The 23,794-nt window shown below is 63.8% G+C and overlaps 8 protein-coding genes across 8 annotated transcripts in view; all 8 read right to left on the bottom strand.

Annotated features, from left to right (window-relative positions):
* The window catches only part of LMJF_21_0230 (putative actin-like protein), a gene marked incomplete at both ends in the record, with an annotated part of 1,758 nt that extends 462 nt beyond the window's left edge, over positions 1-1,296 (bottom strand). Inside the window, one exon of the mRNA XM_001682904.1 lies at positions 1-1,296. This exon is cut by the window's left edge and continues 462 nt beyond it. Within this exon, the coding sequence (XP_001682956.1) occupies positions 1-1,296 (1,296 nt within the window).
* A 643-nt stretch (positions 1,297-1,939) lies between these two features.
* On the bottom strand, positions 1,940-2,404 carry LMJF_21_0220 (calmodulin-like protein; the record flags this gene model as incomplete). The annotated part of the gene is made up of 1 exon (XM_001682903.1): positions 1,940-2,404. The coding sequence occupies one exon, from the start codon at positions 2,402-2,404 to the stop codon at positions 1,940-1,942; it is 465 nt and encodes a 154-aa protein (XP_001682955.1).
* Positions 2,405-3,041: 637 nt separating this feature from the next.
* Positions 3,042-4,646, bottom strand: LMJF_21_0210 (conserved hypothetical protein; the record flags this gene model as incomplete). The annotated part of the gene is made up of 1 exon (XM_001682902.1): positions 3,042-4,646. The coding sequence occupies one exon, from the start codon at positions 4,644-4,646 to the stop codon at positions 3,042-3,044; it is 1,605 nt and encodes a 534-aa protein (XP_001682954.1).
* A 720-nt stretch (positions 4,647-5,366) lies between these two features.
* LMJF_21_0200 (major vault protein-like protein) lies at positions 5,367-8,249 on the bottom strand (the record flags this gene model as incomplete). The annotated part of the gene is made up of 1 exon (XM_001682901.1): positions 5,367-8,249. One exon carries the CDS (start codon positions 8,247-8,249, stop codon positions 5,367-5,369), a length of 2,883 nt encoding a protein of 960 aa, XP_001682953.1.
* An 893-nt stretch (positions 8,250-9,142) lies between these two features.
* Positions 9,143-11,317, bottom strand: LMJF_21_0190 (conserved hypothetical protein; the record flags this gene model as incomplete). The annotated part of the gene is made up of 1 exon (XM_001682900.1): positions 9,143-11,317. The coding sequence occupies one exon, from the start codon at positions 11,315-11,317 to the stop codon at positions 9,143-9,145; it is 2,175 nt and encodes a 724-aa protein (XP_001682952.1).
* Positions 11,318-12,512: 1,195 nt separating this feature from the next.
* Positions 12,513-16,940, bottom strand: LMJF_21_0180 (conserved hypothetical protein; the record flags this gene model as incomplete). The annotated part of the gene is made up of 1 exon (XM_001682899.1): positions 12,513-16,940. One exon carries the CDS (start codon positions 16,938-16,940, stop codon positions 12,513-12,515), a length of 4,428 nt encoding a protein of 1,475 aa, XP_001682951.1.
* Positions 16,941-17,513: 573 nt separating this feature from the next.
* Positions 17,514-19,835, bottom strand: LMJF_21_0170 (conserved hypothetical protein; the record flags this gene model as incomplete). The annotated part of the gene is made up of 1 exon (XM_001682898.1): positions 17,514-19,835. One exon carries the CDS (start codon positions 19,833-19,835, stop codon positions 17,514-17,516), a length of 2,322 nt encoding a protein of 773 aa, XP_001682950.1.
* Positions 19,836-21,122: 1,287 nt separating this feature from the next.
* Positions 21,123-23,366, bottom strand: LMJF_21_0160 (conserved hypothetical protein; the record flags this gene model as incomplete). The annotated part of the gene is made up of 1 exon (XM_001682897.1): positions 21,123-23,366. The coding sequence occupies one exon, from the start codon at positions 23,364-23,366 to the stop codon at positions 21,123-21,125; it is 2,244 nt and encodes a 747-aa protein (XP_001682949.1).
* Positions 23,367-23,794: the final 428 nt, after the last annotated feature.

Below are 23,794 nucleotides of genomic sequence, written 5' to 3'. Positions count from 1 at the left end.
CCGGAGCAACTTCGTCAGGTGCTGAAGGAGCCCTCGCTGAAAGATGCCCTCTGTGATGGCCTGGGCCACACCTTGCTGGTTGATGCCGACATCAGCCGGTGTGAAGAGCAACTCCGGAATCAAGAAGCGCTCCTGACAGAGCAGGAGGTGCTGCAGCGCCGCGGCGTCCACGCCACTCGTCTTTGGCAGGCGCGACGGCAGCTCCGCCTCTAGCACACCGAGGGGGAGGAGAGCCGGTATCGTGGGTAGGTAGTAGCGGATCGGTACATCTGGTGAGGTCAAAACACCCGCCACTGGTGCGCCGGGCCTCTGGGATCGGGATGCTTGCCCGTCGCCGCTGCCGCCGTCTTCTCTCCGCAGCGTCGACAATGCACCCGCAGCCGCCTCCACCTCATCCCGGGTTCTGCCCTTCCACAGTGCAGCATAGCGCTGGAGACTGCGCCGCGGGTGCCGTGCCACGACGCAGCACTGCTCCTTGACGTGGTTGATGAGCCATGTGTCCTCTATCACGTTCATCTGCGAAAAGCTGATGTACTCCTTCAGTCGGTTAGTGAGCACCTTGCCACCCACGTCGAGGCGCACAACGGAGCTGTACACAGGGATGTAGTTCACGTAAGGGACGACGGTGGTGGCAGAGAAGCCGACATCCACCATGATAGCCATGCCGCCACCAGTGGCGCTGCTGCCAGAGCAGCCGGGCGACTCTTGCGCATCGGTGTCGACCGTGCTGCGGGGACGCTTGCGGGCAGCGCTGGAAGGGGCCGATGCGCCCCTCGCAAACTTGTAGGCGATGAGACTCATAAAGCTGCTGCTCACGACTGTGACAGAGCCGAAGCGAAAACTACGTGTGCACAGTAGCCAGAGCAGCTGCGCCACCGCCTTCGGGGCGGCGAAGGGGACCACCAGCCATACATCCACCTCCTCCTCCGACTCGATGGAGAAGTGCTGGAGCACGTGCTCCCACACACGCGCCTGCAGGCCACCATCCACGACGAAGCCGCGGTCCACTGGCCGGCGCACCATGAGCCCGTGATAGTGCGGCAGGTGATCAAGCTGGTCACCCATGATACCTGTGCCAGCGTACACAGCAGCCCCTACACAGTTCGGCACGACAAGCACCTTGGGTGCAGGTGCGACAGTAGCGGCCGTCGCCGCCGCCTCCCCATGCGTCGAGCTGCTTGTGAGTGCTGAGGCATGTGTCGCTGCCGACCTGTTGCTGGTGTCGGCCGAGGCGGGAAGGTAGAGAGCCTTGACGCTGTAGCCCCCGTTGTCAATGAACAGTTGCACGCGCGGCATGATCTACACGTGTAGACTTTGGCGCTGGTGTTCCTCACCCTCCCTGCTGTGGTGGCTTCGTACACCGAGCTGATGCGCACGTATGTGTGCAGAGGGGAGGGAGGGGGGAAGAAGAAGGGAGGGGAGGGGAGGGGAGAGGCAGAGAGGGGGTGGCCGGTGACAGGGACGGATTTGAGGGGAGGAGGATGGGAGGAGGAGGGGGGGGGGCGGCGATATGCACAGCAGGAGAGGGGGTGGAGAAGAGGCCCCCCTCTTTCCCTACCCCACCCCCGAAGGATGCATTGGAGCGATAGGACGTAGAGCGTCGCCCTTGTCATCCACGAAGCAGCCAGGTGAAGTTGCACACGCATGCACACGAGAAAATGGCGAGGTGGGGCTGGGGTGGCGGTGGGGAGCGAGGAGGAGGAGAGAGAAGCGGCCGATGACGCATGTGTTTGCATGTTTGTGTTGGCCGCCTGCCGTCGAGCAGCAGAGAGCGAGATGGGCTGGGAAGCACTCTTGTACATTCAAGCAGCGAGAGAGAGCTGCGGGGGCGGTCAGAAAAGGGCGGCTCAAGAACACAAGTGAGAGAGAGGGAGAGCCACACCGACACACACAAGGACGTGCGCGCGTAAGGTAGAGGACCTTCATCCTTGTTGCTCTCTCACAGGCGCTCCTCTCCCTCGGCGGGCATCAGCAGTTGGATGATGTCGTCTACCATAATCATACCCTCTCCGTCCTTCTCCACGTCGCACAGTATCTCCTCCGCCTCCTCCTGCGAGATGCGAGCGCCAAGGTTGACGAGGATGTGCCGCAGCTGCGTCGTGGTAAGGTAGCCGTCTGCGTCATCGTCCAAAACCTTGAGTGCCGCGTAGAGCTCCTCGGGGGTGGTGCGTTGTGGGTAGAGTTTTTCGTACAGCGCCAGCGCGCTCTCCTGCGATACACGTCCTTGCTCCTCCGGGTCGACAAGGGCGATGTAGCCTGCTATGTCGCTCTGCGCCGGGTAGAGCCCGATGGCACGCAGGTAGGTCCCCAGCTCATGACTGCCGATGAAGCCGTCCGAGTCCTGGTCCAGCAGCAGGAACTGCAGAGCCGCACAAGTGCGCTGTGCCTCCGACAGTACGCTCATAATGCTTTGTGCGATGGTACCAGGAAAGCTTGCTGCGTCAGCGGAAAGAAGGGCGGTGAGAGCACAGTGGCGGCGCTGGTAACGAGTGGCGTGGCTGTATCGCACGTGTGTGTGCGCTGTGACATTGTTGACGGAGCATGTGGCAGAGAAAAGGCGGATCGAGTTAGGCGAGTGCGGGCATGCCGCCAGGGGGCGGGGTGAGGCGCCTAAGCAAGAAACAGAATCCGCCGGTGGAGTGAAAACATGTGCGCGCGCATGGCTCGGCGCGCGTCCTCCCCACCGCTACGGCGCCGTAGTACGATGGCATGTGCGTAGGTGCCTTCTGTGTGCGTGTGCGTGTGCGTGCGCTTACCTCCATCTCTGCACGCGTGCGAGGCATGCCGCAGTAACGCGAGACCGCCGCGCATATGGCGCTCTTGAAGAGCCGTCACGATGATTGTGGGGCTGAGATGCCCCGCCCATACATGCTAAGGCGAGGGGACGTGCCTCGGCTCTCGGTAATGGGTCCTGTGCGAGTACGTGAGTGGCCAGCTGTACATGACGCGGCCACAACCGCTCCCCCTCGCCCCTCTCAAGGCGCCTGTAATTGGTTCGGGGCAACTGGCACGGTGGAAGGGGAAGAGGGAGGAGAGGGGCTTCAGAAGAAGCCGAGGACCACCTCCGCTAAGCGGCACACACGGTCCACGTCGGATGCATCCTCCTCGTCTACTGCTTCACAGTGACCGAAGTATTCGAGCAGTCCACTCACCAGCTGCGGCATCGCACAACGCTCTAGGAGGAAGTGCCACGTATCTTCTTCCGCGGCGGATGCGCCGCTGTGCGGGTGGTGGCCACGCGTGGGATGCCACTGAAGAAGGCTGGGACGCAGCACAGCCTTCGTCCCACGGTGGTGCGGCTCGCCGGCAATGTCGGTGGCGCTGGGTGACGGCGCGGCTTCGGGCGGCTGAGGGTACATGGCGTACATGTTGAACGCGCCACTACTCTTGCCACCACCGCCACGGTGTCCGCTGTCCACGACCATGAGCAGCGACAGCAGCAGCGCCAAAATGAGCTCCAGCATCTCAAGCTGCGGGCGGCGCAGCAGCAATTCGCGCAGCGTCAGGGCTAATGAGCGGCGCTGAAGGGCATCCAGCAGCGGGATAAAGTAGCCAACGGTCTCTGCGATCTCCCGCCACACACCCACCGCGTACGGCAACACCCCACGCAGCTGCTGCAGTGCGCCGGCGTATGCGCCATGCTGGAGAAGCGGTACACGATTTGCTGGGTGCTGCGCGCACACACGCCACACGTGCAGCACACCGCGAGCAATGCACAAGTTCTGACGGTGGCGGCGAAGGGCGCCATGCAGCACATCAAGCACACCGTCGCTGTGGGCGAGAATGTCAGCGAGGGATGTGGGAGTGCCTTCTTCGCTATCGACCTCTGCCTCGAAGGGCCACGGAAGGTCCACCAGGGCGGCACAGAAGGATACGCCCTCCACCTGCAGCGGCACCGCGTCTGGGTGACGCCGCATGGCGGACTCCATCTGGTACACTAAAGTGGTTTCATGAAGAGCGACAACCAGGGGTGCAACGCGACGGCGCAGCGACACGCCACCGTCCAAATTATCATCGTTGCCGTTGTCGCTGCCCACGCACGCGGTCCCGTCCTGCACCAGCGCTGCGGTCGCGGTGGAAAGTGCTTCGACAAGCACTGGCAACACGCCCTTGTGCTGCTCCAAGAACTCCGCCAGCATGGCAAGCAGTGGGTCGAGCCCCTCCGGCAGCGGTACCATCGAGTTCACTTGCTCCCGGTACGCCCAGACGTCGACCATCACACGGCGTGTTTCATATGCGGTTTGGCGGTGTCGCAGCATGGGCTGCACCACACGCAGTGCCTGGGCCACGAGCTGCGGCCGCTGGCTGCACAGACATGCGACCACCGCTTCAGGAGCCTCCGTCTCTGCGAGGCGACTTGGCTCGTCCTTGAAGGTGAATGCCTCTTCGATGGCCCAGTAGCGCACCTGGTCTAGCAGATCGACCAGTACCGCGACGCGATCCAGCCCGGCGGCGGTGGAGGGGATCGCAATGGCTGACGCGTACCCACTGGGTGGGTGGCGCTGCCCACACAGCTCGAGCCGTATGCGCTGTATATGCTCCTCCACCACCGAGAGTGCGGGTGGCTGCTGTGGCGTGGCTGCCTCGTCGCCGCCATGGCCGCCGCGGACTATGTCGGACGTGCCGACGTTAACCTCATGCAGCATTTCTTTTGGCGCGAGCAGGCGACAGAAACAGGCGCGCTCGTGTTGCTGCGACGTGTGTGTGTGTGTGTGTGCGTTGGGGTGAGGCGGGTGAGCGAGAAGGCGAGATCGAGTGAGGCATGAGGGAGGGCGTGAGGACGGTGGGTGGGTGGGGGTGAGACGAATCGCCAGAGCCGGCTGAGGCCGTTGTGCCACCGACTGACATGTACCCACATCGCAGAGGGGGGGGGGAGGCGAGGGGGTTAGAGCTGGCGTGCTCGTGTGTGCGTGTGGGGGTGTGCGCAGCACGTGGCACACCTCACGTGTGACGCAACATCACAACTTTAGCCGCTGAATTCCCACACAGGCGAGGCGAAGAGACTCACGAGGCGGAGGGGCGGGCGGGAGGCTGTGCAGTCGCGGGTTGCGGTTGGGATAGATGGCGAGCAATACACCGGACAGACCTGCCGTAGTTGGAGAGCGTCGCAGCGGAAGGATGCGAGCGCATGTGTAGGGGGGCACAGGAAGGTGCAGCGAAACAAAACTGACGACGGCGCACCACTGGCGAGTTGTGCAAGGAAAGGAGAGAGACGTGAGGCAGCCCCTGGCGCTGCGTGTAGCCAGCGCGCACGGATATGTTGGATGCGAACGTAGACAACAGCGAGGAAAAGAGTGCCTTCACCGCCGTGCCGCTGCCTCCCCCCTTCGGCCGCCCTTCTCTGTTGCACAAGTGCCCGCGCGCTATCAAGGCACTCGCGCTGCACCAGGCGCTGCTGGAGACGGGGTGGTGGTGGCCGATGGCCCAACAGCCATCTTGTCTGCCATGTTCAGTATGTTGATGGGCGTCTTGCCGTCTGTGACGACGAAGCCCTGCAGACCCAGCTCGCCAAGAAGCTTCGCCTTCAGCTCCGGCCCTGCGTTCGCAATCGCGATGAGCGTCTCACTCCCGAGTGAGGCCATGATCTGCTCGTACTTGGTCGCTTCGATGTCAGACAGCTTGCGGATCTTGTCGATGGCGAGGTTGTTCAGGGACTGGCGGTGTGCGAGGTCCAGCACCGCCCGCTTGCGCAACACCTCCAGCTCTGTGTCCATGCCGACGGAGTGGGCGGCACAACGAATCGGTGTGGCGTCTACCTCTCCCTGCGCCTCTGCCAGGCGCGCGGCGCTCTCGGCCAGAGCCTGCGCACGACTGGCGCCGGCCTGCTCCAGCGCCGTGTTCTCGCCCATCACGCGCAGCAGCTCTGTGCGTTGCTGCTCTGCCTTGGCGCGGTCATGCATCACCTGCAGGTCCAACGCACCCTTCGCCTCCTGCTCGAGGAGCGCCGCTTGGTGAGAGGCGTCGCTCTCCTGCGCCTTGGTGATTATTTCCACCGCGAGCTGCACGCTCTTCGCCAGCGCGGTCCGCGTCTTGATGTTCACCGGCTCCACGCTCTGCACATCCACCGTCGTGATGTAGAGGCCGTTTGCGGTGAAGCACAGCGAGTCGCCGTGGGAGACGATGGAGCCGTCCTCAGCCGGCGTGAAGATCGCCTGGCGAATGAGCGTCGACGAGTTGCAGTGGAAGAACTCGAAAGCCTGCCCCGCAATCGCCGACCGCACACGACTCGCCAGTGCCTTGCACGCCTCCCCGATGAAGTCCGGGATGGTGAAGGCCAGTTCTGGGTCCACTCTGCCCGCCTTGCCGTTCGAGGCCACGGAGCCAAACTCCCAGTTGTAGGCGAGGTGAAGCCGCAGACGGGCGTGGTCGCGGGTCTCGACTTCGATGATGTCGGCCATGTAGTCCGGCCCAAGGTAGAGGCTCAGCGAGTGAATTTGTTGCGGTTCCTTCGGACGTCCGCCGGAGAGGGAGAGCGGGGTGAAGTGCTCATGCGGCTCCAGGAACACCGTGGCGGGGCCGGCCACAACGCGGCTGAGGCCGGTGCTCGTGTCGTAGAGGCGCACCAGCGTGTTGTGCTCCACGTTGGCGGTGATGACGTGATAGCGACTAATGTGGCGCGAGAGGCGCGGCGGGTGCGCGTTGCGGGTAGCGGCGTCGAGCAGCTGCAGCTCGTCCGCGCACTCGTCCCTATCCATGAAGTCGTCATCCGAGTCGAGGCTCTCGCCACTGCTGCTAGCGCTGTAGCAGCCACCCCCGGCTACCTCAGCGGCGGCGGTGCTCGACGCTTGCATGTCCCACTCCGCCCGCGTGGCCGCCCAACCTTCCTCCAGTGAGGATTCAGCCCTCTCCTTGGCGGACATGTCCGTTACCCGCAGCGATTGCCGCGGCTCGGCCAGAAGGCGACGCACGTACGCACTGATGGGGCGCTCCCACAGCTGCTCGTCGGCGCCCAGCATGAACGGCTTGCCAAAGGCCGAGCGCACCTTGCCTGTGTGGATGTTGCGCACGTAGACACCGCAGTTCTCGTCGACCTTGATGATGCGCCGCCGCTCCACCACCCGCGCGTATACTGGCGGAATGTACTGCCGCGGCCCGTGAACGAGCCAACGCGAGCCGCCTTCTCGCACGGTTCCATCTGCCTCCGTGTACGTCTGCAGGGCGACATGCAGCAGCGCCTCGTCCTCACTCAGCACCAGCGCTGTGAGAGGTTTCGTGCAGTACTCACCGGGCTGCAGCATGAAGCTCTGCTTCCCCACGCGAACCTCGGCTTGGTGCAGCCTTGCGGTCCCCTCGGCGCCGATGGGGTTGATCACAACGCAGTACTGCGTGGCGCTGAGGTGCACCTGTCTCCGCCGGCCCCGAAACGTCTCATGCGGCCGTGGGAGGTACGTTCCGTCCTTGGTGTCCGCGTACGAGATGAGGTACGGCTTCTGCGCCTCGCGGGCAACCTGCAACTCCTCATCGTAGAAGGCTTTGTAGGAGACGAACGTGAGCGCCTCGAAGCTGGCCAACACATACGCGTCACGCATCTGCAGCGTCACGGCGGGGTGGGCAAAGAAGATGCCGTGCGCCTGCACAACCCACTGCTCTCCAGCCACGCGGGGCACACCGTCATCGTCCACGAAGTCGTACTTGGCCGACAGGTAGCACACCTGCGGTGGGGAGACGTACACACCTGTCACCTTGCTCACGATGCGCTCGTCAAGTCGTGGGGTGTAGAGGCCAGGTCCTTTGAAAAGAAAGCACTCCTGGGCGACACGGTGCACTGTCGCACCCTTAACGGGATCCACAACGTCATGCGGTGCGAGTGCTTCCAGGGTGAGCGCCTCTGAAGCCGTCAGCAGCGGCATGGGCGATGGCTCGTCGACAGTCTCGCCTGGCAGGAGCGGGAACGGCGACTCGTCGCAAAAGCGTAGCTCACTGCTGCCGTATGGCACCTTCCAGCGGCTGTACGGCAGCGCCGCCAGACCCGTGATGGACCCGGGTGAGCTGCGCAGCAGCGTGTACACTAGCGGTGCATCGGCCTTATCTTTGAGGGAGGCCGGTACCGCGTGCATCGGATTCTTCACCGTGACGCATCGGCTGGGCGGCACCACAACGCATGGCTGCGGTGTTTCGTGCAACTGGCGGTGATGGTCGTACAGGGTATAGGTGATGGGACCGACAAGGGTGAGCACCTCACACGTGTTCGTGTCCTCCACGTGCAGGTACTCGTGCGGCATCAGTTTCACTACGGATGTTGTGCTCATCGTCTTCGCCTTGCCGTCCAGGGCTGTGTTCGTGTTTTCGCATGTGTGACTGTACTTCGATTTCTCTCTGACTGCGAGCAGGAGGGAGCTTGCCAGACGAAGTGGTGGCAACGAAGCAGGCACACACCGTCGTAGAAGTGTGCGCAGCTCCCGTCCTCGCCGTCTTCTCGCCGATGATTGTGTACTCCGGAGAGCGAGCGACAAGGTGGTGACTTGGCGTGGGTGTATGTGCGCGCGCCTGCACAACATGTGTGTTGGTGGGGTCGAGGGAGGAGAAGGGAGGGGGAAGTTGCACCTAGAAGGAGGCAACGGCGATAGCAAGACGTACGCATATCGAGCCATCTCCTGTTTCAACGCCGCAGGAGTCGTGAGGGCACCGTGTCTCTCTCCCTCTCTCTCTCTCTCTGCGGAGCCCCATCCGGTAAGACGACATGCACCGCACAGACACACACCCTAGTGCCCCTCCACTCCTGAGAGGGAGGAGGGAGGGGGAGGGAGGCGGAACGTGCGCGAGTGGTGATACCAACAGGCTGCGATGACCCAAAAAAACATCATGCGCAGAGCATGAAGCGAAAAGGAACACTTGATGACGAGGGAACGGAAGGCATGGCCACGGGGGCGGGGCGGGAGGGGGGGGGAAGCCGTCCGCATACCGCCGCTCTCCGCCCACACAAAGGCGGAGAGAGAGAGGGGGGGGTTCTATAGACACATCAACGGGAGCGAACACAACACCACAAGAAGTCAGACAACAGCGGGATGAGGCGGTGGTGGTGGCACGCGCAGAGAGAGAGAGAGAGAGACATGCACCCACATTGACTGGGACACGCTCTTGATGACGATGCGCAAGTGCAGTAGAGCGGCCACCCGCCTTAACTCACCATGCAGTGCCCCGCTCACTGCAGCACGGTATCGGTGCCCACCGCCGTCCGCACCGCCAGAGCCAGCAGGCCGAGGAAAGAGGATGCACTGTCGGCATCGTAGCACTCCGCACCACAACTGATGCGTAACGAGGTCATGAAGATGTGCACCGCGAGCCAGTAGTCCTCCGGCATCACTCCGAGGTCGCGATGCACACGGCCGATGCCCTCAAGCACTTTGGCGATCTCCGCCCACGGCGTTCCCAACGCCACGCCTCGAAGTGCCGCCACGACGATACGCACGAAGGAGCGAGCGTACATCGTCTCTGAGTCGACGGGTGGGGTGTACGCGCCACCCACAGCATCGCACACCTCGGGCGGCAGAAGCGACGCGTCGCGGCTGCCGCCGGCGAGCTCGTCACGACGCTGAGCCTCGACCTGCTCCTGCTCCCGTGCCACGACTGTCTCCATGTCCGAGAAGAGCGAGCGCACAAGAGGGTCGGGCAGCACGCGGGATACCCCGACCGACACCGTGCGCATGATCTCGTTCAAGAATGGCGCCAGTGCCGCCGGGGGTATCAAGGAGAAGGACTCGCGTGCGCGCAACGCCGTCTTGGCCCGCTGCATCGCGACGACTGGCGAGTCGCCCAAGGTGCGTTGCGTGCTCGTGGTGAAGTTGCGCACCATAACGTCGACGTCACCCACCGGCGCTGCCGAGAGCATTGCCCACGTCCGCAGGCCCTGCTGCTGCAGAGAGTTGGGCAGACTCGAGAGGTCGGTGAGGTAGTCGTAGCTTGCGGAGAAGATGTTCAGCGGATCCTGCGCAATGACGCTGGCGTTTCTCCTGGCAACCTCCTCGATGCGGCTGCGCAACGCATCGGAGAAGTAGTTCCCCTGGCACGGCATGGACGTGATACGCAGGTTGTTGCGCACCAGCCGCAAGAGATGCTCGCCACCGGCCTCGTGAATGGTGTTCTTGGAGAGCGATACGCGGGCGAGGTAGCGGTGGCGTCGGAAGAGGGCGGAGAGGCGCGCACAGGTGAGGTCGCCGAGGTGGTTGCCGTCGGCGTACAGGGCGCGGAGGTTGGCACAGTAGGCCAAGGTGACCAGGAGAGGCGCGAACGCGTCCTCACCGAGGAGCGCTGGTCGCAGGTCCACCACCGTGAGTGTGTTCCAGCGATGGGGGAACGACGCGTCGGCCTCGCGCTGACGCGGCGCCTCGGCGAGTCGCTGCGTCACCACGTTGCTGTGCTTGATGATGGTGTTGCTGTAATAGCCGAAAAACTGCCGGTGGTGCTTATAGAGCTCTGTGAGGGGCATGGCCCCGTACGGGGCATCGCCTCTCTGGGTGAGGGCGAGACTCACCCCCGGCACCGGGTCTGGCAGGCCCAAAAGGCAACGCACGGCATCGTCGGCCTCCAAGGCAAGGCGCACCTTCTCCGCGAGACTGATGACACGAACCATTGCGTACACGCTGAGCGCCACACCACTCACTGCATCACCTCTGCTGTTGCGGTCCCTCACGCCACCGAGCACACCGCTGCTGCTACTGCTGTTATCGTCGCCGGCTCTTTGCGGCTGCGGAGAGCGACGGTCCAGCTCCGCCACGTCCACATCGCCCGTCTCCGACCTCTGGATCGTGTTCGACCACACCGGGATGCGCACAACAGTACACATGTCACGGATGGCAAGGTAGTTGAGTGAGGGCAGAAAGACTTCCTTCGTCCCCACCGGCGTTGCGTCACCGCCGCTGCGCGACATGTCGACCTCGATGCGAACCGAGGCCGAGGCGTAGCTCGGCGCCGGATCGACGTTGTTCGTCGGCGAGTCTAGCTGCAGAAGCGCGCCATCCTGGTCCTCGATCGAGGGCACCTCCTCCACCGCCGCGTCCTGGGCCAGCTTTAGCATGACAGGGAGGAAGGCAGCCTTCTGGCGATGGTGTCGCGGATGAGGGGCACCGCGCTGAGGGGTGAGCGAGCTGGTCGGGCTGGCCTTGAAGTCGGCGGAATGGATCTCGTAGAGGGGCGAGGTAGCGTCTAGACCGAAGACCTCCTCCGTCTTCGCATACGGAGCTCTGGCGGTGGTGTGCAGCTTGATGCGGGCATTCTGCCGCTCCAGCTGCGGCGCCACGGCCTCATCATGCACCTCATGGCCGAGGATGCTGACGGCGATGGAGCCAAAGAAGATGATGTCGCGCCTACCGCTGCTCATTGTGTATGCAGTGGAGGTCGTACCCACACGTCCGTGTGCCCTGCCGCAGGTTTGCTAAGTCGGTCAGGGGCGAGAGCGGCAGGTACGCTGACGCCGAGACGAGCCGAGAGCTGGAGGGAGGGGCGAGACGTGGCACCGCTGGCAGGAGAGGCGGCGGGGCAGAAATATCACAATGCGTGCCCTCCTTGTACTTGTGTGTGGCGGAGCGCGCAACTGTGCACTGAGAGTGTCCCAAAAGCGTGGCGGGGCTTTGGCGACGGAGAGAGAAGGGGACGAGGCGGAGAAAGATGACTCGGAGAGGGCGTGCGTGCGCACATGGTCGGTGCGTCTGCAGGTGGTCATGCACAAACCGCCATGAAACGATCTGTTGCGCTCAGCGAGATTCTCTCACCTCCACATTTCGCGTGCGACTCGGAGAACAACGCCTGGGACGCCAGAGACGAGTCTTCATGGGATGGATATGTGTGTGTGTGTGTGCGTGTGTATGAGCTGGTGCTGCTGAAGCACCCATTTACACAGCTGCGGGACTTGCACCACCACTGCCACCTCCACCACCACCACCCTCTCAGGACATGGAGGGTGCTCAACACAAAAGAGGTCGCGAAGGTGGAAGAGGGATGGGCTGGCAAGAGTAGCCGCCCTCGGGAACGACCATTCATGCACCGCCTCCGGCCTTCCAGACAAATGATCCTCTCCTTCTTTTGACTTTCCGGTTTTGTCTGCGCTGACCAACATTCTTAACGAGAAGAGAGCGGCAGGAGAGGGCGTGACGCTGGCGCAGGGATGATACACGCACAGACGCCCACGCGCACTTTACAGGTGTCGTAGTTTACATGAAGACGCGAGAAACGAATACACATGCACACGCACACACACGGAGAGCGAGAAGGGCGCCCGCGTCACGCCACCTGTCCGATCACACGACTAGCCGCTGGCGAATAAGGATGACGTGAGAAGCAGAGAGCCCAAATAAGACGACCACAGTGCCACACGAGTGGCGGAAAGAACATCGCCCGCAACACGAGTCGCCAAGACGCGTGTCGTGTGACGATCTGCTACTGTACATGAGGGAAGGGGTGGTGGGGGTGGGTGCGATAGACACGCGCACACAGACCCGTTGCCGCCGCCTGGTCTATCGTCGCGGGTTTTCCCTTTTCCATCACTCCCCGAAATAACCAATCGACGAGCTGAGCGACTACCACCCGCTGCCAATGCAGTAGTAGCCCGCCCACACACGTGGCCGGTAGCGCATCGCCGGCTCCTCAGCGAGAAGGTGGCGGATAGAGCGGGCGAGCAGCAACGCACGATGGCGCACCATCTCCCCTTCCTCCTTCGGTTCCGCCTCTCCGGCGACGAGCTGCGGCTGTGCGGCCCTGGAGGGCTGCTCGTTGCTGGCGCTCACGCTGCCCCCGGAGGCGGTGTCCGTTCGAGCAGACAAGTCGGCCGGCGACGTTGGCAGCGGGCGGCACCGCTGCGCGTAGAAATACCGGAAGAGCTCCATCGGCTTCATGTCCGGCGTGCACCACTGCCCCGCAATCACACAGGGCACGCCGCTGCCGAAAAATCCGCGCAGCAGCCCGAGCACGTCGTCGCGGATACCGTCCGTGTGCTGCGGCGACATGTTCGTGTTCGTCAAGATCACGTGCTCCGCCGCCAGCTCCATGTGCGCAATCTCGGCCGCCCGAATCACGCCAACGTCCCCCATCGGGGCGGCCGTGCACATCAGTAGACCTCCTTCGTCCTCTGGCCGCGAGGAAGTCTTGTCGATCGCGCTCACCTGCGACAGCGGAACTGCTGCGGTTGTGGCTGTGGCGATGTGCACGGCGCGGGCGCGCGGCAGGACTGTCCGCAGCGACTCCACGTCCTCCACGAGTTCCACCTTGCGGGTGAAGATAACCTTCTCAGGGGTGGAATGCCGGCGGAGTTGCTCCACCAGCTGCACCGGTCCCGCACTCAGCATCTCGACAACCGCTGCGCCTTCCTGCACCGACCTGTCCGTGTCGGACGGGAATGGCGTGTAGAAGAGAGCGTCGGCCGCGCCGTGATTGGCGTCGCGCTGCACCGCTACTACCTCCCGGTGCAGGTCCTGCTGCTGCACCCGCACCGCGCTGAGGGCGGCGAAGGCGGCTTGTGTAGCGGAAAAGGCCATCTGGACGGCAGCTTCCTCGACGAAATACCGGTCGCCGGCCTTGACGTTCAGCAGCCCGTGGAAGGGCACCATCCACATCTGCCCGCTTGGCACCACGGTGATGATGCCGTCAGCGAGGAGCAGATGCGAGTCTAGCGCGCGCACGTAGCCGATGATGGGGTGGATGCACGCCTGGTAGAGCACCCGCAGCGGCTCCTGCCAGGAGCGACTCGGCAGCTCCGTGATAATGTCCGGTTGCACCGCCATCTCCGGCTCGATGCAGAGTCGCTGCCGCAGCGAGGCGATGAGGTCGCTTAGGGTGCACTTGAAGTCTTGCGCCAAGTTGACCGCCACAAAGCGCATCTCCCGGGACGCGGAGACCACCCAGATGCACAGCGAGTCCTCTGCCGTGTAGACGCACTCCTTGACGGCCCAGTCGTACCTGGTGGTCAGGGTGTAAAAGACCAGCGGCGTCTTGAGCACGCCGGCGATTGCGGCGATCTCGTCGAGAGACGGGCTGAGGTGAAAGTTGCGCCTCAGCTTCTCGCGCAGGGTGTCGCTATAGGCCTCGTTGAGGCTGTTCTCCAGCGCCTCTAGGGCGGCGCTGTAGCGGTACGTGTGCAGCAGCAGGCATACCTTGTAGTGCCGACACATGTTGGCAAGCACGGAGACCGCGTCCGTCGGGAGATGCGTCTCGATGCGGAAGCGGGTGCTGCTGTTGCCGTGGCCAGTGGTGCCTCTCATCTCCTCAAGCCTGTCCGGCACGGCGACCGCCGCCTTGGCAGGCGCGCTCGCCGCAGTCTCCTGAACCGCCGTCGCATCCGCACAGGCGACGGCGGGCTCGTCTGCCGTCACCGAAGAGGCGTCCATCAGCGCCACGTCGTAGCGATTCCACACCCCGGCGTCGCCGCTGTCAGTCACCACCTTCGGCGCTGGATCGCTCTGCAGCTCCGTCCAGAGTCGCAGGGCCTCGTCGAGGGCCGCCTCCGCCGGTGCGTAGTCGGCTCGCTGAAGATGCACACGACCGCACAGCGTCAGGCCCGCCGCCTCAAGCACAGCGGATCGCTGCGTTCGACCGTAGGTGACCAGCTTGTTCAGTTGGGCCAGGGCCTGCGGAAGCTGGAAGGTGGCGACGTACAGCTCACCCAGCTGGGCGGCGCAGATGGCGCTCAGCAGCCCGTGATGCAAGTTCTGCTCGCTGTACGCGACGAGGTCGCACCACAGCTCGCTGAGGAGGATGCACTCGTGGTAGAGGTACGCGTCCGTGCCGAACCACGTCAGGCCCGTCGGCGACGTCGCGTTGAAGTGGTGCTCCGCAATGAAGGCGGCGACGAGCGACACCGCATCCTTCACACACTCCTTCAGCGGGGCGGCGGCCGCCTCGCTGAGCCGCGCCGTGACCCGAGTCGCCTCCGCCCACATGCCCACCGCCTCCTTCAGCAACAGCAGACACGACCACTCTCGTACGAAGGCGGCGGTATGGCGCACCATCTCCTCCGTGCCGGGGATCACAAAATAGTCGTCCTCCGTCACCGTCGTAGCTGCGACGCCGCCTTGCATGTCGTCCTGAGCGCGGCGGAAAAGGAGCAGGGCTGCCTCGTGGCAGCGGTGGAAGAGCGCCTTCTGCACATTCTGCAGCGCCGTGCGCATGTCCCGCTCCCAGGCTGCGTTCTTCGCCTTCATGGCCACGTCGTAGGCGAGCTTGAACGTTTCCAGCGCCTTGTCCAGCTCACCGTGCTCGAGGTGCGAGGCGCCTTCCTCGACGAGGAGCTCGTAGCTGAGTCGCTGCAGGTTGCTCGCCACCACCGCCATCCACTCCCGCTGTCCCTCACGCACCGCCATCCGCATCGCCTCGTTCCACGCCATGTACGCGGCATCCAGGTTTCGATTCATGTACTCGCGACAACCCTGGTCGAACAGCACCGTGAACTGCTCCTCCGTGGTCAGGAGCTTCATGCGAGTCAGAGTCAGCACATCGTCGATGGTGTGAGCCTGAGGCCGCTCCTCCGGGACAGACAAGGCGGCCCCGTCCGCGAGGACCGCCTCAGCAGACTGCGCCCCTACCACCGTGGCCGGCGCCGGGGCGTCAGTGATGTGCGCCGTTGCACCTGCCAGGGAGGAGGGCGGAGTCGCTGCGTGGGCATTGTCACTGCGTTCTACCGCTGCCGTTGCTTCTCCGCCACTAGACACGGCGACGTATAGCGCGGCGGAAGTGTCGACGGAGGCGTTCTCGGCGCCGCCGCCGCCGCCGATGGTGTTGGCAGTGGGACTGCCCTCCTCGTCCACGTTCGTCAGCAGGCCTGGCAGGGGAATGCTTGTTGTCGCAGCGCCGGGGTACGTGCGGGGCTGCGCACCGCTGGCGGTGGCCTTGGTGGGTCGGCCATGACGCTCCAGCGCCATCAGCTCTTGGCGCGCCGCATAAGCGCGCCGGCTGGCCTCCCCCCGGCTGATCTCTGTAAGCAGCCGCGCCCGCTCGGCGAAGAGCGTCTTGAGGTCTTTCACCTTGCTCAGGGAAAAACTCTTGTGCTCCTGCGAGGCCACAGCAGGGGGTGGCGGGCGAGGCTGTGGTTTTCCGAGCGTGGCCTCATGCCACGTGTACCGCGGCGACGCCTCCGATGCCGCGGCGGACGTAGCACTGTACGAAAAGCCGTTGCAAGAACTCGACGCCCCGTTCATCGGACTGCGACGCGACACAGCACCACTGAGCGTCGACGCTGCCCCTGGGGAGGTGCCGTCTGCGGCCGCATTGTCGGCGCTGCGGGGGTGATGATGAATCGCCTGCAGTGTGGCTTTGGGCGGCGTCAAGGCAGGCAGGGTGTTGGCCGCCGCGGGGCCACCGCGCCGGCGCGCAGGGGGCGACGGCGGCTGACACCTTGCCGCCCTGGCCAGGGCGGCAGGGCTCGCCACCTCCTTGTTCACCTCCATGTGCGGTCCGGAGCCTAGCTGGGTAGCGGAGTTGCGCTGCAGGGCCATGCGGATGCGGCTCTGCGACCCTTCGAAGATGTCGGTCCCGTTGAGAAGCAACTCGGTGATGCGGGGGTTATCCTCGACAAGCTGCAGCAGCCGCTTCCCCCCTGCAACGGAGATGGGGTTGTGGCTCAAGTTGAGCGAGGTGATGCTGACGTGGCGCTGAAGCACCTCGCAGAGGCCCATGACGGCGTCGTTGTTGATTCCGTTATTCTCGAGGTTGATGGATACGATGGTTTGGCACAGGTCAATCATGCGGATCACTGGTCGCAGTCCCTTGGAGCCGAGGTAGTTGCTGCCAAGATTCAGCCGCTCGAGGCTGAAGTGGCCGCCGCGGTCTTGCATGTAGCGGAGAAACGCCGAGTTCGCCTTGCAGCCTTCCTCCGCGCAGAACTGGCGGTAGAGTGCCACGTGGTCCATGGAGCCATCCGCGGATACTGGAGCCGCGATGGTGGCGGGGCTACCGTTACCGCCGCGCTTCCCCTCGCCCAACACCGGCAGCGCTGTTGAATGTCCCGTGTCGGCCATGGTAAACAGAAAATTCGCTGGTGCACGCGTTGCAATGTATGCCTTGTGTGGTAGTGGTGGTGGTGGTAGGTTGGCAGTGCGCGCGCGTGTGCATGTGTGCGTCAGCGGGGGTGTCGTGGAAGGAAAAATCAAAGAGGAGGACGAGCGAAAGATGGAGAAAGAGGCATATACTTGTGCCCCCCGTGTGCAGCGAGATGTGCGTGTATGCGCGTGTGATTGTTGCTGGGCAACCGAGACGGGACCGGACATGAGTGCGCGCGCGAGAGAAAGAGAGGACACGGCGTGCCACTACGGCATGGCGCCCCCTACTCTCCCCCGGCGCTTCACGTGCACCGAGAAACACAGAGCAGTGTCCATCGCGCATGCGTACAGTCTGCTACGGCTTTACTCGTTGTCCCCTTTACTTTCTTTGCGTGTTACGCCTTACTCGAGGAAGCGTTAGGGAGGCAAACCCAAGGGAGGAGGGGCTCGAACCGACACACGACAGGAGGGTGAAGGGCCATCGTGCATTCTTCTTCGCTGCTGCAGCCTACGTACACGCCTCCATGACGTAGCCACAGGTAGGAGAGCACGTTACTCGCTCAACAGCATACGACGCAGGAGACGCTGCGCGTGGCATTGCCGCTCCGCCAGCTTGAACCAGTCGTCCTTGCGATGCACGTACTGCTCCACACAGCACCTTGAAAGGACCTTGTACGCGATGAAGCGCCTCTGCGTTGGCGTCAGGTCTGCGTGCGTGCCATTCTCGCCAGCTTCGTCTTCTGCTGTTGCGGAAGCGACTGATGGCGCCGCCTCTGCACTCGTAGACAGCGTAGGAGTTGAGCCACTGCTCTGCGTGCGCATCTCCTGATACAGCGGCACCAGCGACTTCACCAGCGCCTCCTTTAACGGCAGGGAAGCCGCCTCGTACAGGACCTCCAGCATAAAGGCAGCGTACCTGTCGTAGATGAGCGTACCGAGGGACGACTGCAGGCGGCGGAAGAGACGCATCAGCGGCCTCTTCGACTCCGCCACCGCCGCCGCCGCCGCCGCAGCAGCAGCAGCAGCCGTTGCACCGCTGACGTGAGCCGCTTTATTGCCGTCTGCGTGGGTCACCGTCGACTTGGGCACGGCGAGGGCGGACACCTTGATGTACTGCTGCATGAAGAGGCTGCCCTTTTGGTGGCACATCACGGCAAGTAGGTCGTCGCGCTGCAGCTTGTCCAGTGAGTACTGCAACACCGTCGATGCCGTCGGGTGTAGATGGAGGAGAAAGCGCGCCAGCTCGTATCCTTTATCACCCAGCGCCCCGTCCGCGAGAAGATACTGCGCCGCCCCCTTCACGGCCCGCTGCCTCGCCAAAGTGCACACCGACGTGCACACCGCCTTCTGGAAGGTGATGGGCACGGGCGAGTAGCGCACATGGTGGACGGCATCCTTGCGCAGCGTCTTGAGAACATCGGCGGGCAGCACTGTGCCGTGGTGACTCACCTCTCCAGTCGCGGAGTCTGCTGCATCGCCGACAGCCGCCAGCCCCGAGGACGCGAAAGGCTTCAGCGTGAAACTCTCAAACGCGCATCGCTTCACCAACTGCACGAGCACCGGCGTCAGCGCTGGCACGTCGAATAAGAGCGCCAGCCGCGGCTCCAGCACGCGCCTCCAAAGCCAGTGGAGGTGGGTGGCAGTCGGCGCGTACAGGACGAGGTCTTGCAGAACGTAGCTCGTCTGAGCGACAAGGTCACTGCCGGGTTTCAGGAGGTTGTTCACCTCGACAGTGACCGTACCGGCCGCACGTGACCAGCAACAGGACGTGTCCCCGCCCGGCACCGACGTCACTTCGGAGCTGCCATCACTTTCCTCTGACAACGCACTCGCACGCACGGCGGCGGCGTCGCCCTCGACCACGACCGCGGTCGGCGGCGGCACCTGCAAGTAGCTCTGGAAGACGTGGCAGCCGAGTGTGTCTACGAGCAAGTGGTGCAAGAGCGGCTTTCCCTTGTAGGACAGCTGCTCGATCCGTTGACGTACGCAACGGTCCACAACGCTGCCCTCGTTACTCACGCGCAAGAGGCTCTGCACGACAAGGCTCGTCGCCGGCGCCTGTACCGCCGCCATCCACGCCTCTGCCGGGTTCGCCGTCCGGTACTCGCGGCCGTAGCCCTCCTCCAGCGCCTTGATGACGGCCTCTGCCAGTGTGCCGAGAACGCGTGGGAAAGCGACCGGGTGGACGAGCAGCGGCGCCTGCCTGATAGAGTGTCCACCAAGCATGAGAACCACCGAGCGCAGGGCACGGCCGCCGATGTCGTGAATGATGAGGTCTTCGGCGTTCTCGCACATTTCCTCTGCCATGGAGCTCAGCAGCGTGGCGGAACTCGGGACACCACTGCCGGTGTGCATGCCGACGCCGCCCTCGGTGAGTTCAGCCTCCAAGCCTTCCGGGTTCGTGTCTGCGAGCGCGCTGAGACCCTGCGACAGGCTTGCCAGCAGCGTCTCCAGCGTGTAGCTCGCGACAGGGGAAATGAGCAGCTCACAAATGTGGCCGAGAAAGACGTAAAGAAGGGACTTGACGTGCAGCAGCAGCGCGTTGGCCAAAGCCAGCTCCACGACGCGGCACGCCGTGCCATTCCGGAGGATGTAGAACGACGAGTCCGCCTTTAGCAGCTTCAGCAGTTCCGAGAAGAAGCCGTCCACAATGGAGGCGAGGGCACCGGCATCACCGCCGCCGCTGCCCTGCTCCTCCAGCGCACGTTGAACAGACTTGAAGTACGCCAGCGTGCGGTCCCGCTCCTTCTTCTCCGCGCGCTCCTGGCGCCGTCGTTCCAGCTTCTGTGCCGGAGAGAGCTCACTAAAACGCAGGAAGGTTTCGTCACTGTCGCCCTCGCGTGGGCGCTTGCCCCAGTGCGCACTGGGCGGCATCACTCTCTGCTTGACGCGTGTGTGCGGTTGACTGCGGTTGGAGAGGGTCTGCCACACCTCCTGTTGTGCGGGATTCCTTTCCTCTGCTACAGCGGCAGAGTGGGAGGTGGATGAAGTGGTGAGGAAAAGGAGGGGGAGGGAGAGAAGGCATTGGTGGTGATAGTGGTGCAAGTTGACCGACTCCGGTGCACATGCAGTTGCGGTCGGGGCTGGCGGGGTGGCGGAGTGAGGTCGGCTGAGGGGGACACAGTGGCTGCACGCCCCCTTGAGGGTAGGACTGAAGCACCCCCATCGGAAAGGTGATGAGTGGGTCGGGGACTATACATGCATCTTCACGCAGCTGAGGGGTTCTTTAGCGGCTGCACAGCTCCTTTCTTCTTGCGTGTTACGTAGCTGCCGACAGCGGGAGAGAGGCACACGCACACGTACACACGCGCGGAGGAGGCGAAGAAAAGAGGGAGACGAACACGCCAGCGGTGCGCCCACATGTGCGTGTGCGTGTGCCTCGAGAGCGCCCCCCCCCCTACAACCTTCACGATGACTCAATAAAGGCGCCTTACAGAACAGAGTTGTGTGCCACGCGGAGATCCACCGGTACAGGCACGGGCCAACGACCATCACGATCGTCGCCACAACGACACGCCACAAAGCAGAAGAGGACGCACGGACTGATAGTGGAAGCGGGGGAGGGCTAGGGGAGGGAACCTGCACACATACACGCACACACAGGTGCCTCTCAGTGGAGCCTCATAAGCAGAGAAGCCCATCGCCAGCTATCCACGCCCAGCCACCCACGCATGGATGCACACGTGGCCATGCACAACAAGAACGCGGTATCCAGAGCACCACGTAGCGGTGTTGGTGATGGCATAGGAGGGAAAGCAAGGACGAGGCGGAGTGCGCGCGCGAGTGTGTCGGAAGCGGTGGGTGTTTGCATACTATACCGATGGAGAATGAAGAGAGGGGAAGGGGGAGGGCAGGAGAGCTGCGATGCACGCAAGAACGCAAGCACGCATGGCGGACTTACGCGCGTGCACACCGCTGCTTGCCACTCCACCGACCGTTCCCTTCGGCGACATTGCGCCCGTCATCGATGGGAGCGTGCCAGTGACTAACGCTGTATTTTCTGAGCGCCTCGACGTGTCTCCTCCGCGGCACACGCTCGTGCTTTGCGCGCCACGTCGCCCTGTGTGACGCAAGAGCGAGTCAGCAGAGAGCGTTCCTCTCGCACGCGACACCAGCTTCCCGCTTCTCGCTAAGGTGCATGTGTCCTCTTCGTCGGCAGCTTCACAGTAGCACTTGCACTCCGCGCTCGCGAAGGGCGCGGCATACCGCACCGTCTCGCAGGCGGCGCACCGACTCGGTAGAGTCCACACACCCCGCTAGGTTCACGGACTGAAGGGAGGACACCGTGGCAAGTTGGCACAACAGCTCCTCGAGCAGCGCTACGTTGGACACGCGATTGTGGTGCAGAGCGATGTTGCGTAGCGACGTGAGCTGACTCACCGCTGCTGCCAGTGACTCCCATCCGAGCGACTCGACGGCGCAGCCAGACAGCAGCAGCGTGTGCAACCCAGGCATGGACTTGAGCACACCACCGTCTCTTCCAGCAGTCCCGTCACAGATCATCGATACGCCTAGGTCGCCGAGTCCGGTGAAGGACAGGTCCAGCACGGAGAGGCTGGGCGTGCGCCACAGCAGCTTGACCAGTGCGTCAAGCGCTGGCACAGTGGCGAAGAGGGGGTTGGCAGCCAACCGCAGCTCCTCCAGCGCAGCCCCAGCGAAGTGGGTGACGAGTTGCACAAGCTGCGCGTCCGCCATGGCGCTGTCGCTCAAGTCCAGCACCCGCAGCTGTGCGCACATGGAAAGTGCTTCACCAAACACCTCTAGCGGAGGGGCTATCGGGGCTGCCGCCTCGGTGAACTCCTCCGTTCCCTTGTAGCGCTGGCGGCCCTCCTTCCGGTCACGCCGCTCGAGCTCGTAGGAGGTGGGCACCTTCATACTGCTGCCGTGGCCCTTCATGTAGGCCGGGTCGTAGGCGAACAGGCCGCCTGTGTCCCTCCCGTTCTCGCCGCCTTCCACTCTGCTCGACGACGCCAAAGACAGTGTCTGCGGTGGCTGCCACCGCAAGTCGTTGCCCACCAGCCGCAGCGACTGCAGCTTGCTCCAGTGAGGAAGCGCGCGGCTGAGGGCGTGGACGCTTGCACAGGTTAGCCGGCACCGCGAGAGATCCATATCGGTGAGTGAGGGCCAGCACCGCGCGTGCTTGGTGAGCGCTGCAACACCTTCGTCGCCGAACTTGTTGAGACACAGAACCCATGTTTGCAGCCCTGGGGCGTGCCGCAGGGCCGCTGCCATGCTCTCGAGAGAGGCGGGCTGAAGGTGGCAGTGACGTGTCTGAAGGAGTCGCAGTCGCGTGCACTGCATCAGACACATTGCCATGACGAAGGCGGTTCGACTTGACAGGCAGGCGCCTGACACGCTTAAGGACTCCAGCAACGGAGCCTCGTTTCTCGCGTGCTGCTCGTGTTGATCGTGTAGGAGCGTCACGACGGCCTCGCTCACCTTGCACTCCGCCAAGCCCAGATGCTGCAGCAGCCACCACCCACCGACGCCATCTTGCACGTCCCTCAACAAGCATTGCACGGCGTCCTCCTCGAGCTGCGTGTGACTGACATCGAGAGAGGAGAGACGGGTTAGGTGACGCAGCTGCCGGGAAGCAACGAGCTCGTGAGCGTGCCGCACCCCAGTCAAGTCCAGTACTGCGAGCGACGCGTGAACGCTGTCGAACGACGCCCAAAGCCGTTGGCGAGCCCGGTAACTGCTAGGGGTGAGGTCAGCATGAAAAAGTGCCACCCGAGTCCACGGCGCCGCTGCCACGAGCTCCGCCAGGGCACTTACCATGACGTCGTCCCACAGCCGCGGCACGACGTGGTGCTGGGGTTGTGCGTGCAAGTTCAGGGTGAAGACGCCGGGCGCACTTGTGTCGCGCGACCGGACGCTGAGTGACGTCCAGTGAGACTGGCCAGCTCGGCGCCGCTGATGCGCGGCCAGCTCCCGCAGCAGCGCCGCCACCTCGTGCCCGCCCGTGCCTTCCATGCCCTCCTGCCGGGTGCGCACCGCTGCCACGTCCACCACGAGTTCCAGTGACTCTAGGGAGGCGAGAAGGGAAGTGTTTTGGCATAGCTGCAGCACTGTTATGGCTGCCTCCGGTGTGGGCAGCGTAACGCTGAGCGTCGTCACAGACGGCGCCTCACTGGCACTCAATACGGTGGCGAGGGTGGCGGCCACGCGGTCCATGAGTTGCGCCTGCGATGGAGGGGAGTGGCACCCGACGGTGAAGCAGCGCTCGAGCAACGCACTGAAGTCGACACTCCAGACTGGCGACGCTGCTGCCTGCTGTCGCACCTGACCCAGCAACCCCTCCACCGACGCCTGTGGCGCGCTCATGACGGCATCCAGCGACCACAGCCGCCGGCACGAGGAGGGCGCTGACGGCCAGGCGACCCAGCAGCGGCGCCAGCACCGCATGACGGAGGATGTGTGGCCACTGTGTCGCTGCTACCTCCGTGGCGCACACGTCGGCGCTACCTGCGGAAACACAGCCACAAACGAATACACTGAGATGCGAGCGAGTGTGCGCAGCGTGGTGAGGTGCCATGCAGAGAGAAGCGGAGTGGATTGGAAGGGTTGGGGTGACGGCGACTCATGGGGCGCGTCTGAAGAGAGAGGATGGGTGGGGAGATGACAAGAGATGACAGCCCCACATCGAGCTGCCCATGCGCCGCGCACGACAGCTGCCCACAGCGTGTGTCGCACCATTGTCCACGGGCCGATGACGAGGGTGGAGGTGAGGATCGTACTCGTCAAACAGGATGGAGAGGAGGGGGAGGACCACGTGGTGTCCCTCTGCGTATAGGGCGCATGGATTGCCATGCAGTGCGAAGAGAAGTGCGCAC

This window comes from Leishmania major, chromosome 21, assembly GCF_000002725.2.
Source record: "Leishmania major strain Friedlin complete genome, chromosome 21".
Lineage (NCBI taxonomy): Eukaryota > Euglenozoa > Kinetoplastea > Trypanosomatida > Trypanosomatidae > Leishmania > Leishmania major.
The sequence above is the reverse complement of the archived record's forward strand: the minus strand, read 5'-3'. Positions and strand labels throughout refer to the sequence as shown.